Source organism: Leopardus geoffroyi, chromosome C1 (genome assembly GCF_018350155.1).
Source record: "Leopardus geoffroyi isolate Oge1 chromosome C1, O.geoffroyi_Oge1_pat1.0, whole genome shotgun sequence".
Classification (NCBI taxonomy): Eukaryota; Metazoa; Chordata; class Mammalia; order Carnivora; family Felidae; genus Leopardus; species Leopardus geoffroyi.
In genome coordinates, this window is record NC_059328.1 from 75,454,504 (window position 1) to 75,471,402 (window position 16,899).

General features: G+C 38.4%; 1 protein-coding gene across 4 annotated transcripts in view; it reads right to left on the reverse strand.

The window, feature by feature from the left end:
* The window catches only part of LOC123598193 (guanylate-binding protein 4-like), a 37,750-nt gene extending 26,981 nt beyond the window's left edge, over positions 1-10,769 (reverse strand). Inside the window, exons 1-4 of one of the 4 annotated variants that reach the window (XM_045478183.1) lie at positions 10,313-10,769; positions 8,025-8,146; positions 6,635-6,830; positions 4,799-4,926 (exon numbers count right to left, since the gene is read on the reverse strand). In XM_045478183.1, the coding sequence (XP_045334139.1) occupies positions 4,799-4,926; positions 6,635-6,830; positions 8,025-8,027 (327 nt within the window). In that variant the 5' untranslated portion in view covers positions 8,028-8,146; positions 10,313-10,769. Of the gene's footprint in view, positions 1-4,798; positions 4,927-6,634; positions 6,831-8,024; positions 8,167-10,312 lie in introns of all 4 variants that reach the window. The other 3 variants (XM_045478181.1, XM_045478180.1, XM_045478182.1) reach the window with 3 other exon arrangements.
* Between the last annotated feature and the right edge of the window lie 6,130 nt (positions 10,770-16,899).

Genomic DNA, 16,899 nt, shown 5'->3' on the forward strand with positions numbered 1-16,899 from the left:
AGACACAGAATCGGAAACAGGCTCCAGGCTCTGAGCCATCAGCCCAGAGCCCGACGCGGGGCTCGAACTCACGGACCGGGAGATCGTGACCTGGCTGAAGTCGGACGCTTAACCGACTGCGCCACCCAGGCGCCCCTATTTTTAGTTTTTTGAGGAACCTCCAAACTGTTCTCCAGAATGGCTGCACCAGTTTGCATTCCCACTAACAGTGCAAGAGGGTTCCCCTTTCTCTGCATCCTCACCAACACCTGGCATTGTTTCTTGTGTTGTTAATTTTAGTCATTCAGTCAGGTGTGAGGTGGCATCTCACTGTGTTTTTGATTTGTATTTCCCTAATGATGAGTGTTGTTGCGTATCTTTTCATGTGTCTGTTAGCCATCTGGATGTTTTCTTTGGAAAAGTGTCTATTCATGTCTTCTGCCCATTTCTTAACTGGGGTGTTTGTTTCTTGGGTGTTGAGTTTGAGAAGTTCTTCATATATTTTGGATACTGTTTATCAGATATGTCATGTGCAAATATTTTCTCCCATTCCGTAGGTTGCCTTTTAGTTTTGCTGATTGTTTCCTTTGCTGTGTAGAAGCTTTTGTATTTGATGAAGTCCCAAGAGTTCATGTTTGCTTTTGTTTCCCTTGCCTTTAGTAATGTGTCTAGTAAGAAGTTGCTCCAGCCAAGGTCAAAGAAGTTGCTGCCTGTTTTCTCCTCTAGGATTTTGAAGGTTTCCTGTCTCACATTTAGATCTTTCATCTATTTTGAACTTATTTTTGTGTACGGTGTAGGAAAGTGGTCCAATTTCATTCTTCTGCATGTTGTCATTCAGTTTCCCCGACACCATTTGTTGAAGAGGCTGTCTTTTTTTCCATTGGATATTCTTTTCTGCTTTGTCAAAGATGAGTTGACTATATAGCTGTGGGTCCATTTCTGGATTTTCTATTCTGTTCCATTGATCTATGTGTCTGTTTTTGTGCCAGTATCGTGCTGTCTTGATGACTACAGCTTTGTAATATAGCTTGAAATCCAGAAATGTGATGCCTCCAGTTTTTTAATTTTTCAGGATTACTTTGGCTATTCAGGGTCTTGGTGGTTCCATACAAATTTTAGGATTGTTTGATCTAGCTCTGCAAAGAAAGCTGGTGTTATTTTGATAGGAATTGCATTAAATCTGTAGATTGCTTTGGGAAGTGTAGACTTTTTTTTTTTTTTTGAGTTGTGTAGACATTTTAATAATGTTTTTTCTTTTAATCCATGAGCATGGAATTGTTTTTCCATTTCTTTGTGTCCTCTTCAATATCTTTCATAAGTCTTCTACACTTTTCAAAGTACAGAACTTTTACCTCCTTAGTTAGGTTTATTTCTAGGTTTTTTTATTGCTTTTGGTACAATTGTAAATGGGACTGATTCCTTGATTTGTCTGTGTTTCATTATTTGTGCTTCGTTATTTTTGTTCTCTGACTGCTGAGGTTAAGACTTACAGAACTATGTTAAATAGTAATGGTGAGAGTGGACATCTTTGTCTTGTTCCTGACTACAGGTAAAAGGCTCTCAATTTTCCCCCATTGATGATCATTCTTTCATATATGGCCTTTATGATGTTGAGGTTCCCTCTAAACCTACTTTGTTGAGTTTTTGTTTTATCAAGAATTGATGCTTTATTTTATCAAATGCTTTTTATACATTTATTGATAGGTCCATATGGTTCTTATCCTTTATTTTATTAATGTGGTGTATCACACTGATTGATTTACAAATATTGAACCAGCCCTTCAGCCCAGGAATAAATCCCACTTGACTGTGGTGAATAATTCTTTTAATGTACTGTTAAATTCAATTTGCTAGTATCTTATTGAGAATTTTTGCATCCATATTCATCAGGGATATTGGCCTGTAATTCTTCCAATTCTCTTTGTCTGGTTTTGGAATTAAGGTAATGCTGCTTCACAGAATGAGTCTGGAAGTTTCTGTTCCAGTTCTACTTTTTGGAACAGTTTGAGAAGGATAGGCATTAACTCTTCTCCCTCTTTCCCTCCCTTCCTCCCTCCCTTCATTACATCCTTTTGTATTAACTCTTCTTTAAATGTCTTATAGAATACCCCTGGGAAGTCATCTGGCCCAGGACTCTTGTTTTTTCAGAGCTTTTTAAAAAAAAAATTTTTTTTTTAATGTTTATTTATTTTTGAGACAGAGAGAGACAGAGCATGAACAGGGGAGGGTCAGAGACAGAGGGAGACACAGAATCTGAAACAGGCTCCGGGCTCTGAGCTGTCAGTACAGAGCCCGATGCGGGGCTCGAACCCACGGACCACGAGATCATGACCTGGGCTGAAGTCGGACGCTCAACCGACTGAGCCATCCAGGCGCCCCTGGAAGCTTTTTGATAACTGATTCAATTTCTTTTCTGGTTACGGGTCTGTTCAAATTTCCTATTCCTTCCTATTTTAGTTTTGGTAATTTGTGAGTTTCTAGGAATGTCCATTTCTTCCAGATTGCCCAGTTTGTTGACATATAATTTTTCAAAGTATTCTCTTATAATTGTATTTCTGTGGTGTTGGTTGTGATCTCTCCTCTTTCATTTGTGATTTTATCTATTTGGATCCTCTCTCTTTTCTTGTTGAGAAATCTGGCTAGAGGTTTATCAATTTTGTTTATTCTTTCAAAGAACCAGCTCTTAGTTTCATTGATCTGTTATACTGCATTCTTTTGTTTCTGTATCATTTATTTCTGTTTTAATCTTTAATATTTCCCTTTTTCTGCTGGATTTAGGCTTTATTTGCTGTTTCTTTTCTAACTTCTTTAGGTTTAAGTTAAAATTGTATATTTGGTACCTTTCTTGCTTGTTGAGATAGGCCTGAATTGCAGTATACTTTCCTTATAGGACTGCCTTTGCTGCATCCCAAAGGGTTTGGACTGTAATGTTCTCATTCATTCTCTAGTAGGATGTTTTTTACCTTCCATGTATTTAAGGGCTTTCCAAATTTTTACTTGTGGTTGACTTCAAGCTTCATAGCATTGTGATCTGAAAATATGCATGGTATGATTTTAATCTTTTTGTACCTATTGAGGGCTGATTTGTGACCCAGTATGTGATCTATTTTGGAGAATGTTCCATGTGCACTTGAGAAGAATGTGTATTCTGCTGCTTTAGGATGGAATGTTCTGAATATATCCAGTCATCCAGTCCAATCCAGTGTGTCATTCAAAGCCACTGTTTTCTTGTTGATTTTCTGCTTAGGTATCTGTCCATTGTTGTAAGTGGGGTATTAAATTCCCCTACTATTATTGTATTATTATCCATGAGTTTCTTTATGTTTGTAATTAATTGATTTACATATAATGGGTGCTCAAGTTTGGGGGCATAAGTATTTACAATTGTGAGATGTTCTTGATGGATACACTCCTTAATTATGATATAATGCCCTTCATCTCTTGTTATAGTCTCTGTTTTAAAATCTAGTTTGTTTGATATAAGGATGGCTATTCGAGCTTCCTTTTGACACCTAGTAGTATGATAGATGGCTCTCCATCCCCTCACTTTCAATCTGCAGGTGTCTTTAGGTCTAAAAATGAGTCTCTTATTGGCAGCATATAGATGGATCTTGTTTGTTTGTTTTTTAATCTATTCTGATACCGTGTATCTTTTTATTGGAGTATTTAGTCCATTTACATTCAGAGTGATTACTGAATGATATGAATTTAGTGTCATTGTGTTACACCTATAGAGTTGGTGTTTCTGGTGATGTTCTTTGGTCCTTTGTAGTCTTTATTGCTTTGGTCTTCTTTTCTTTTTTTTTTCTCCCCTCAAAGAGTCCCCCTTAAAATTTCTTGCAGGGTTGGTTTAGTGGTCACAAAATCCTTCTTTAGTTTTTGTTTGTCTGGGAAACCCTTTATCTCTCCTTCTATTCTGAATGACAGCTTTGCTGGATAAAGAATTCTTGGCTGCATATTTCATTTTGGTTTTATACTGAAGTTATCGAGAACTTTAAAGCTGAGCACAAAAACTCTGAATACTTTCTCCCCACAATTATGGAAAACAGGTATTTACCATTGCTACTTGAATACAGACTCAGAATAATGTAAAATAAAATGGAGAAACAATTTGTTTCACTTAATATTTAAAAACAAAATACTAAGATTATCTCAGGTAAAATAATTTCAGTGGGTCAAGGTCATTCTTTTATAGAAGTTAGAGAAGAGGTAATCTCCAAAACCAGAGACTTTAACTAAAACCCTTCATCAATGCTTCTGGTGTAGCTGAAGCTTTGTCTGAAGAGGATTTAGATAAATTATTTTACCAAAACCCTATTTAACAGCTCCTACTTCTAACTCCATCATTCCCACACACTTGAACTGGTAGTTTCCACTGGTCTCACGGGTTACAGTTTAGACATTACTTCTTCTAGGAATCTTTCTCCAAGCCATATGACTGGATTACTGCCTACATCTATGCATAGCACCCTGTACTGGTCACATTGTGTACATGTTGTCTCCCCAGCTAGGCTCTAGCCATTTGCCTTATTTACTGTAGTGTCTGTTGTACTTAGCACAGAGTCCTGAAATTCAGCTGTTTGGTTAAGTATTTATTAAACTGTATGTTTATCCAACTGTTACAGTAAGAAGATGTTGTTCTAATATACCCAAATATTTGAGCTGACCAAGGAATTAAGGGGACTTTTTCCATGGGAAAAATAATTTAGTCTCATATTCATAATTGGATTTATAGCTTGTAGGAATAGGTAACACAATTTGAATTGAGGTAGCCAATGAATTACAGTCAAGAGCAGATTCCCTCATGACTTTTCCTTACCTTTTCCAAGTTACTTAGACCCTCAGTGTCCAGAAGGACCAGGGTGTGGTTCAGCTTAGAGGGGTGGGGTACACACCACATCCAAATACCCTTGGTTGTAGACCTCACTGTGGAACCCAGGGGGAAGCCTAAAAGAGAAGAGGGGAAAGCAACATGGATGTATGGGGATCCTTAGAGTTTAGTGGACTGAGGTTCAACACCTAGTGAAGCTGAGCAAAAAAGAAGGTAAGATATTTGGAATGTACTGGCTGCCTGGTCTACATAGAAAGAAATGACTAATGACTAATGGGACCAGAGGAAGATTCTCCTAAAAATCAGTAAGAACTAAAAAAGACAACTCAATTACAATTTTTAAAAAGACTTGAGTAGGCATTTAATAAAATAGGAAATACAAATGGCAAATAATATGTGAAAGGGTGCTCAACCTTATTTATAGTGAGGCACATGCCATATAATCAAATAGTTATCACAACAGTAAAAGTTAAACATTTTTCTTAGGATGTGGGAATTCTTAATTGCTGCTAATAAATATGTAGCTTGAATAGAGAGTTGAAAAAGCCATTGATATTATCTGGAAATCCTGAAGAAACACATACTCTTTGATACAGAGATTCCACTTCGATATATTATTTAAAAGAAATCTGTGTACATGTGTATCAGGATAAAATTATAAGAAATCTAAGACAACTCTGTTCATAAAAGATAAAAGATACTATAATGCAATGAGATAAGGAAATACAGCTACATGCTAAAAAATGGATAAATCTTATAAAATTCTTGTTGAGCAAAAGAAGCCATCAAAGAATACATAAAATTTAATTCTATTTATATCAACTTTAAAAGCAAGCCAAGATAAAGTGTGCTTTAGAAATGCAAACATAGACTAGAGCGCCTGGGTGGCTCAGTCAGTTAAGCGTCTGACTTTGGCTCAGATCATCATCTTGTGATTTGTGAACTCAAGCCCTGTGTCAGGCTCTGTGCTGATAGTTCAGAGCCTGGAGCCTGCCTCGGATTCTGTGTCTTCCTCTCTGTCTGCCCTTTTCCTACTCATGCTTTGTCTCTCTCTCAAAAATAAATAAAAACGTTAAAAAAATTTTAAAAATGCAAACATAGACTACAAAACCATTTTTTAAAAGTAAAGAAAGAAGTATCATGAAAATAAAAATATTGTTTAGCGCTAGTGAGAATGTGAGAGCGTATGACTTGTGCCTTTGACAATGATTTATTTTTTTACTCAAGTCACAATTACACAAGTGTTCACTTTATTTACTTTATTGTACATTGTATTTTAGGCACTCTTTTGTATGTGTTATAGTTTACATATTTGTAAAAACTAAAAAAAGAGAGAGAGAGAAGGGGTTATAACATATGAAAATCTGTTATGACATGGAGCAGAAAAATAAAATGGTAGCTCTATGGAGATACAGAATAAAAAAGATTTTTCCCTTTTCCCTTCCTTCCTTTCCTCTACTTTAAAAAGCAGGAAATATTAAACTACATTTGAAGCTTCTTGGAATGACATTATAGTTTTGGCAGAAGTGATACAGGGGAAAGAAATAAAGTAGTAGCAGAGGCCGAACTTCTCAGCAAACGAGTGGATGGAATCCAGGGGACTAGTGAGGTTGGTCTTTGATAGGGTGTGGAAAATGGTTCTTCATTATTGGAGAAGAGAGGTTTTATGGACAGATGGGGTCAAGGTTGTTAATTAGATGGTAAATATTACAAATTTTCTTCATTGGGCAGAGTCAGCCTTTTCCTTAAGATGATATCAGAAGAGGCCAACCTGCAGTCTCACTGGTTCCGAGCAAATGGGCCCCATCCCAAGACAACACTCACCATGGTTCTGTCCTGCCAGGCAGTTCATCAGGTAGGATTTTCCGGTCCGATACAGCCCTACAATGCCCACCACCACCACAGGCTGAGAAATCTTATTAAGAATCCTTAATGCTTCTGGATTCAGGTTCAGCTGCTCTTCCTGGTTTTCCACTAGACAAATGGGTGCCATCATGATGGGTTCAGTTGCCATGGTAACCTGCAACCCAGAAGAGCCTCTCAGTGGAATGGAAGATTCCAAAGTCATCTTTAATGGTTATTCAAGGAACATGCATATTTACTTCATACTTTTTGTACATTTCGAAGGGAAAAGTATACAGCCTGGAATTGGCAAATCACAGACCTCTTCCTCTGGCATACCCACAATCGCTAGTGAAATCAATGATGGCACAAACATACTATTTGTCTCCACTGACTCAGTTCTCTAAAAATAATCTTCTTGTTCATGAATCCCTCTGCAAGGAAAGCCTTGGCAAAAAAACAAAATCCCTGAAATTTAAAGAATTTTATGTTTTCTTATGAGATGAAGTAATGACACTACAGATACTTAAGCTAAAAGATTGGTAGAGGCTTTATGGTCAGTCAGTAGCAAAAGTAGGAGGTAAATAGTAATCTCACTGTACTACCTACTCCAAAAACTTACCTGTCAGAATTAACTTCCTCAAATATACATTTAAAAAATATGTAAGTTTCTTGATGGAGAAAGAGTAAGGGTTCTGAACAGATAGCATGATCTAACCAGACGCTGTTTTTCCTGCGTCATCATCAAGCCACTGATCTATTTCCAGACCAACTCATCTATTTACAGGGTGTGTGTCTCATACGAAACTTCAGTTCATCTCATATCCAGTCTAATTTATTACCTAATTCATTACCTAAACATCTAATCCATTATATATTTGATAAACCTGATGCCATGCTCAATGCTGGGGATATAAAAATGAGTAAGATAGAGTCCCAACCTTCAAAGTGTCTTAGAATCTTATCAGCTAGCCTTTCATTCACCTGTGAGCGATAGAAAAGTCCTAGAAAACCATTGCTTAAAAAGCTCAAAGTGTACTACTCTTTCTCACAAGTGTACAAAGATTAAGATTATACTTCACAAAGTCACCAGGGGCACTGGTTCCTTGTATTTCTTGCTTAACCATCTTTACATCTTTCTTTTTCTTTTTTTTTTTTTTTAGAGGTGGGGAGGGGCAAAGAGAGAGGAAGAGAAAGAATCTCAAGCAGGCTCCATGCCCAGCATGGAACCCAACAGGGGGCTCGATCTCGCAACCAGGAGATCATGACCTGAGCCGAAATCAAGAGTCAGGTGCTCAACCGACTGAGTCACCCAGGCACCCCTGCTTAGCCGCCTTTTAACAATGCCACCTCATAGTATAAGCTGACTCACCATCACATGTGCCTTCTATCCAGCAGAAGAAGAAAAGAGGAAGGACTCTGGGTCACCTTCCTTCAAGGATATCCCCTGGATAATTGATCATGCATACATCACTTTAGCTCAGATTCCAGTTCCTGTAATTATATCTCAAGAGCTTATGGTATTTTGGAAAAGATAGGCAATAATCACTTATTGCAGCATAAGTAGAAAAGTGCCATAATAGACATCTGCACAGGATGGTGTCCAAGTGAAGGAGGAGTGGCATGAGAGAACAGTAAAGAATGGAGTTCTCTCTTAAAGCAGAACAGAAATACCTTTATAGTGACTAGAGAAAGATATAGTTCCAGGATTTATTTAACTGGAAGAAAAGGACATTTCTAGGCTTTATAATGTTTTATTTTTGTTTATAGGCTTACAGAGAAAAGAGCCAGTAGTGTGGATGTTTGAGGTTCTATCCAGATCTGACAGAGTCCCACATGTGGGAAAGTTTGAATATTTTCCTCTCAGTGAGTAGAGTGTTTCAGGAGACAAAGAGACAGAGATTAGTCAAGGAGCTTTGACTGTCCCTTTATTTTTGTTATGACAGTGTTGAACAATAGTGTTCCATACTGTTTCCAGCTCTCTGTCCAAGGTGGGGTTTCTCTGACAGTCATTCAGGCTGTCCTGGAGTGCAAGAAGAAGACACTCTCATGCTCAGGAGAGAGGTATGCATACCATTCCTGTACCATCATTGTGAGTACGTGTAATACTTAAACACAATCCTGTCTCATCTGGGACAGACTAATGCCAACACATAACAACAACTCTTACCTCATTTGAGACACTAAATGAAATATTAAAGAGCAACTAAGCATAATTTCAGGATAAGGAATACTTTTTTGTATACTTCTCAACATTCTATTTTGCCTCTATATTCTGTGAAATTAGACATTGTCCATTTATTTCTTGCAGTAAACAAAAAATTATTAATTGCACAACAAATAATCATGGACTTTTAGCTTATAAAACAAAGCTGCCTAAAGGCATTGATGACAGAGAAGTACAACTAATATTAGCTCTAGTACAACTAATATTAGAGCAGGAACAAGAGTGACAACTGAAGAGAGGCACCATGATATATTGTGTTTAGAGCCTGAGTGCCTGGGTTCAAATATTGGATCCATTCTTTATGAGCTGTTGGACCACCAAAAAAATACTTACTCTCTTTGTGCCTATTTCTTTTTTACTAGTATTCTCATAAGATTGGACTACTAATGGTGACTACATCACAGGCCATTGGAAGTATTAAATAATTCATGACATTTATGGCAACCTAAATCCATAGCTGGTATATTGTAACTCCTATGTAAGTAAAACTAAGTATCTGAGAAGACAGGAAAGGTAGAATTCCAAATTCATGTGAAGGACCATTTTGGACAGACACAGTGACACTTCTCTCATCCAGGAGTTAATGTGAATGTGAAGCGGACACCGACAGAAAGCAGGACTGAGATGTCCAAGCTAACATGATTTTAAATCCAAATTAAATAAATAGAACGAGATAGTTCTATCAGAAGGGGTTAGATGGTCAATAGTTCCCAAAAGTTACTGTCTATAAGAATCATCTGAAATAATGGTAAAAATGTCCAAAATCTACATTTTCAACAAATACCGTAAGATATTCTGATGCAGTTTGTGCATGGAACACACATTTATAAACAGTGCAAAATAAACAGTGCTAAACCTTAGAATTATTTTTAACAATTGATTAGCGTAAGTGAGACTGAATTACTCCATACATCTCTGCTGTAGGTATGTATTAAATATGACTAGCACAAACATGCGCAAGAGACAAACTTCTGGGATAGAAGCTGTAGGGGAGATAAGGACCAGCCTGCCTGTTTTCCCCGGCGCCCAGCAGGGGGCAGGCAGGACACAGCGGAGGAGGGAGGGGCTGCCTGGAGGGAGCGACCCCACCCGGCGTCCCTGCGAGGAGGGGTCGGGGGTCTGTCCGCCAGCCAGCCGGAGGAAGGTTACGGCCCCCCCTTCCGCAGCCACGGAGGCCCGCACGGGTCCTTTTCCCGCGCCGGGCTCCCCGGGACGCCCGAGGGGGAGCGGCGCCTCCCGGGACGGCGGCGCGCGTGCGCCGTCGCCCCCCAGGCGCCCGCGTGGACGCGCACTCGCTGAGTGGCGGGAGCAAAGCGCCCCGCGCCGGCCTCCCGCTGCCTTCCCGCGGGCGGCGCGGAGCCTGCGCCTGGGCCTGTGGTGTTAGTCTGGTAGCCGAAGCGCGCGCGGAAAGCCGGGTTTAGGAGCGAACTTACGTGGCGCTGGCGCTGCGGTCAGGGGACAAGTTCTCAGCAGCTCTCGCTCGCCCCTCGCGCGCTCCGCCAGCGTCTGGTTCCTCAGGAAACTGTTCCCTTTGGAAGCAGGAGAGCCGCCGGATATTACAGCCATGCAGGCATGGGTGGGGATGGGGAGGACAGAAATCGAAAGCATTTTTCCTCTGGTTCTGACTGCGGGGGTCTTCGCTTGTTTTGCCGAGGCGGGAGAGCGCGCGTGTGAGGGGAGGCGCGGCAGGTGCGTGCGGTTCCTGCGCCGGCGTTTGGAAGCCTATAGACGCCGCCTGCGCAGTGGGCTCCCAGGCCTCCGCGGGAGGAATGTGGGCGCAGTGGCGGCCCCGCGGCAGCTTTTCTCCGTGCGGAGCCTTGTCAGGCGACAGCTTTGTTTGTTGTTTTGTTCTTTAATTTTTACGTGCTCTTTTCTCCCCCCCCCCCCCCACTTTAAAAGAACTACTCTTGTTAGTATTATAAATATTCTTAAAAAAAATATATTCTTTTCATAACAAAAATACGCGTATGGTGAGCGCGCGCGCGCGTGTGTGTGTGTGTGTGTGTGTGTATGTGTGTATCCCCCAATACTATCATCCCCAAATAATCACAAGTATTTTGTTCCAATTCTTGCAGTTAGTTTTTTTTCTGTTTTTCTACCATGTGGGTAGATTGGGGGTGGGGGCCTTTTGCTTATATAATTTGGGGTTTGTTCTAAATAAAATAGTAGAAAAATACGAAGTCAACAATGAATTCTCATTAAAAGTAAAGCAAAGAAGTCATAACCAACATCACATTTTAAAAATATGGCGAATGAATGCTACAAACATTTTCAGAAATTTCTGGATGGCTTAAAAACACATTAATAGTGTCAATTCTATATTCACCGTTGTATTTGTGTGAAATTGGCTCTTTGACAATAACAGTGGTAAAAGCTAAGTACGGCCTTGATGGTTGTGCATTCATTTTTTATTTTTTTTTTATTTATTAAAAAAATTTTTTTTACATTTATTTATTTTTGAGACAGAGAGAGACAGAGCATGAACAGGGGAGGGGCGGTGGGGGGGGGGGGGACACAGAATGGGAAGCAGGCTCCAGGCTCTGAGCCATCAGCCCAGAGCCCGACGTGGGGCTCGAACTCACGGACCGCGAGATCGTGAGGTGAGCTGAAGACGGACACTTAACCGACTGAGCCACCCAGGCGCCCCTCATTTTTTATACAATATCAAAAATCTTGTTAAACTAACAAAAGTTAAAATGGTGTTAAATTATCAAAATATAGCACTGATATGGCAATCAAAACTGGTAAATATCAGAAAATAAAATTTCATATTGAAAATTTTACATCCCCCTTTTTCCTTTTGTGTGTAATGTAATGCTAACATATTCTTTTTAACCAATCATATTTTTATGGGAAATTTATCTTTCAGTATAAACTTATATATTGTCCTTCCTATTATTGTACAAAAATTTACCCATATTTATATGACCTTGGTGAAATTGGATGTGCTTTTAAAATTTTCCTTCCTTGATATTATTAAAATTGGATGATAATATTTTTTTTCCTCACTTGAGGTACATTTTACTGGTACGTATAATTCAAATGTAGGACCCATTGCTATTGCATATTTAAAGAGCAGTTCAAAGTTCTCACTCTTGGTGGATCTTGGGGACAAATATAACATAAAGTAAGATGTGGTGGGTGTTAAGTAGTGTTACAAATGAACTGTTTGGTTGTCTACAACAGCAACAATTCATTATATTCAGAAGGATTTTAGATGGCCTTAGGAGGTGGCATTACTTTTAGATCTTGAGGAATGACTCAGATTTCATCAAAGAAAGACTGGACAAAATGCTTTTGTTGTTGTTGTTGAGAGGGAGAGAGCATACATGAGCAGTGGGGAGAGGTAGAGGAAGAGGGAGAAAGAGAGAATCTTAAGCAGGCTCCACACTCAGCGTGAAACCAGTCTTGGGATTTGATCTAATGACCCTGAGACCGTGAACTGAACCAAAATCAAAAGTTGGACACTAACTGACTGAGCCACCCAAGCAACCCAAAATGCATTTTAAAACAAAGGAAGGAAATGAACAAATATACAATGGTTATGAGCAATGCTAGGAATGATCCAGGGTTTATTATAGTCAGAGATTGAAAGGTCACTTGGGATCTGGGTCATGATCTTTAATCCAGAGGCAGGTAAAATCTTGAGTGTTATCAGACATGCTTTAGAGTTGTATGTAAATTCCATCATCCATCCCTCTGAGAGAAGGAAAAAGACAATGAAGTGGGAGTACTGGAGATAGAGATCATTTTGGAGGCTGTTGGACTATTTAAAGACATGTTACAGCCCTTCCACTGTAAGTTTGTATGGAAACATTGTTCCACAGGATCATTCAGGGATATAGACTCCTTCCTCTACCACTAAGGCATTGTAGTCATTTGTAAGGTCAAACATTGATGGCTAACATATCTGTGATCCTACAATAGGAGGGAAAAGAGACTGGTGGATTATAAACTCAAAGTTCTCTGGCCCAGACTCTCAAATGACAGACATATACTTCTGCACCTATTTCAGATACAAACATAATCTAATTATAGCTGAAAGAACAGTCAGAAAAGTATAATCTCTAGCTGTACTGTTATGAGATCATCTTATACCATAGAATCTTACAATATTTAAAGCTGTGAAGTCTGTTATAATGCCAAAAGTATATGCAACAATATCAGAAACAGATTTTTTTTAAGTCCTAAAATTAAAGTTGGCCATTTTGAGAGTGGAACCCAAGCTGAGCTAAGAACATCATTCTTTTTATACCATCCATGTATGGCGTAATTTCCTCAATGGCAGACTGAAACATCCCAACATCCTCCCACTCTCAATCTTACAATATTACGTTTTTTACAGCAAAATGTTTTTATTAGTATTTAGCAATGAAAGAAAAAAATAAATTTAGAGTTTTTCTTCCAGTTTTTCTTGCTTATAATTGTTTCAAGGCAAAAAATCTTTTATAATTGTATTTTGGAGCGTAATACTGGCAAAGGAAGAGTTGTTAAAATTTTCCTGAACTGATGGAGTTTAAATGAGGCTTCGTTTAACATAGATGAAGGGTTTGTTTTTTTTTGTATTCATTTGTATCCAAAAAAATAGCTTATCATGTTATTTTAGCTTTTGTTTTTTGGCACGTACTATACCAGCTTTTGAAGTTACTGGAAGTTCTTAGGAAAAGTTTCATTTTAACATCCTGCTACACATTGTGAAAGAACAAAGAGTTATGGATGTACCAGCCCTTCCGGAGAGCACAGTTGTGAAGGAGTTTCAGTTCTGATATCTGCCTAGGGCAATTTTTAGGTGAAAAACACATGTGTGTTGATTGTTCTTACTCTTAAATTTTTTTAATTTTTTTAATTTTTTTTTTTAATGTTTATTTGTTTGTGAGACAGAGAGAGACAGAGCATGAAGGGGAGAGGGTCAGAGAGGGAGACACAGAATCCGAAACAGGCTCCAGGCTCTGAGTTATGAGCACAGAGCCCAACATGGGGTCGAACTCACAAACCGTGAGATCATGACCTGAGCCGAAGTCAGACGCTTAACCAACTGAGCCACCCAGGCGCCCCACCTCTTAAATTTTTTTAATGTTTATTTTTGATACAGAGAGAGAGAGAGAGAGAGAGAATGTGAGCAGGGGAGGGGCAGAGAGAGAGAGAGAGAGAGAGAGAGAGAGAGACACAGAATCCAAAGCAGGCTCCAGGCTCCTAGGTGTCAGTGCAGAGCCCAACTTGGGGCTCGAACGCGGGAACTGTGAGATCATGACCTGAGCCGAAGTCGGATACTTAACCAACTGAGCCACCCAGGTGCCTCGATTTTTCTTATTCTTAATTAACCTAACAGATAACAGTTTGTTCAAAATTACAGTGCCAACAATGTATTTGATTATGTATGCTAATGTATATATCTTGGTATGTATAACATATATATGGGTATAGATATATGCTTATGTATTCTTATATGTAAGTGAAATGAGTGACAGCAACAACACAAAGAATGGGAGGGAGGAATTAGGCTTATTTTGTTATTTTAAGGGACTTACACTATCTGTGAGATGGTACAGTACAATATTATTTGAAAGGACATTTGGATTAGTTGTAAATATATATTGTAAACTCTAGAGCAACTGCTAAAAAATGAAAAAGAAAACCCAGCCAATATACTAAGAAGGGAGAGAAAAAGAGAAACATATAAAAGGCTCAGTTAAAATCACAAAAAGGCAGAAAAAGACTGGAAGACAAAAATAGGAACAAAAAAACGAGAGCAACAAGTAGAAAACAGTAATAAATATAGTAGATATTTACCCCACTATATCAATAATCGCTCTGTCAATTGTCTACATGAGAGCAGAGAAGAAAGCTAATAGAAATATTATAATGTATGTGTCTCTACGTGTGTTGTATAATAGTACAATATAAACGATATATTAAGAAAAAAAGTATGCCTCGAGATGAAAAGTGATGCAGAAAAAGATGTAAATCCCAGTTTTCAGGGGGTGTCTGGGTGGCTCAGTCAGTTAAGCATTTGACTTTGGCTCGGGTCATGATCTTGAGGTTCATGAGTTCAAGCCCTGTATTGGGCTCTGTGCTGACAGCTCAGAAGTCCCTCTCTCTCTGCTCTTCTCCTGCTTGCACTCTGTCTCTCTCTCCGTCAAAACAGATAAACATGAAAAATTTTTTTTAAAAATTCCAGTTTTCAGGAGGATTTAATGTTGTTAAATTTTCTGTACCCAAAATATAACTTCAAAATAAGCAAAAATGGGAATGACTACAAGAATAGAAAAGACTACAATTATAAAGAAACATTTATAATACTTTAGTGACAATTTGTTGGATCAAAACTACAAAATCTGTGATAATATTGAAGACTTGAATGTCATAATTAAGAAAACTGAACAAATGGTGATTTACTCTATAGATAATGGTACTAAAATATGGTAGAGAAAAATTTTCAGGTTTAAAGATTTTCAATGAAGCCAAGTGTGATTTACTTTGATACAATGTTAAGAAACAATAATGAAAGGATACATGGAAATCCCTATAAGCATGTAAATTAAAAATTATACTTCTAAAAAAAACCTATGGGTCTAAGAAGACTTCATAATAAAAGCTAAAATATTTTAACCTGAAAAATATTGATAATCCTTATATCTTATTGTGAAATTCATCATGTTAATCCCATGTATTAGGGAAGAAATACCAGGCCCAAGAAGTTAGAAAGTAGACAAACCATGGAAGGAAGAAAAGCAAAAAATAAAGTAGAACTTAATGAAATAGACAACAAATATAAAATAGAGTCAAAGTATCCAAAATGTTGGTCTTTGGTAAAGTTTAATAGGTTGGTAAAGCTGTGGTGACAAATAAAGAGAATAAAAGGTACAAATTCTTTATTTTCTCCCATCTTTACAAAAAGGACATTCTACGAAATCATCATGTTTTAACCCATCTAAGAACGGAAGACAAAAGGCAAGCAGGTAAACTGATTTCCAAAGGTATCAATCTCTTTTGAAGAGACAGGCCCATAAACTTCATTCATTCATTCATCCATTCATTTATAAATTTACATCCAAGTTAGTTAGCGTATAGTGCAATAATGATTTCAGGAGTAAAATCCAGTGATTCATCCCCTATGTACAACACACAGTGCTCATCCCAACAAGTGTCTTCCTTAATGTCCCTTATCCATTTAGCCCATCCTCCCACCTACAACGCCCCAGCAACCCTCAGCTTGTTCTCTATATTTAGATCTCTTATGTTTTGTCCCCCTCCATGTTTTTATATTATTTTTGTTTCCCTTCACTTATGTTCATCTGTTTTCTATCTTAAAGTCCTCATACGAGTGAAGTCATATCATATTTGTCTTTCTCTGACTGAGTAATTTCACTTAGCATAATACTGTCTAGTTCCATCCATGTTGTTGCAAATGGCAAGATTTCATTCTTTTCGATTGCCAAGTAATACTCCATTGTGTGTGTGTGTGTGTGTGTGTGTGTGTATATATATATATATATCACATCTTCTTTATCCATTCATCCATCATGGACACTTGGGCTCTTTCCATACTTTGGCTATTGTCGATAGCACTTCTATAAACATTGGGGTGCATGTGTCCCTTCGAAACAGCACATCAGTATCCCTTGGATTAATACCTAGTAGTGCTATTGCTGGGTCATAGGGTAGTTCTATTTTTTTTATAAGTTAATTATTTTTTTATTACCCCTAACCCAGAGTTTATAATGTGACCATGAACATGAATCCTAGCCAATCTTGTCTTCCTTTAGGGAGTCTGCCAAGTACTTATACAGTGATTTGTGTCCACATTAGGTTTGGGGTTTTTCTGTCCTCCTTCTATTGATGTGAATACTCTCAGCATAACCTATTGTGGAGCAATTGAGCACTTGCCATGTCTGTTCCATCTGACTCCACCTCTCTGGCCTTGGCTGTCTGGACATTGAATAAAGTGTTGGATCCAAGGAAAGTCCAACTATACATGAGTCAATGATCCAAGTGGTCTGATATGATAGCATCAGTACAG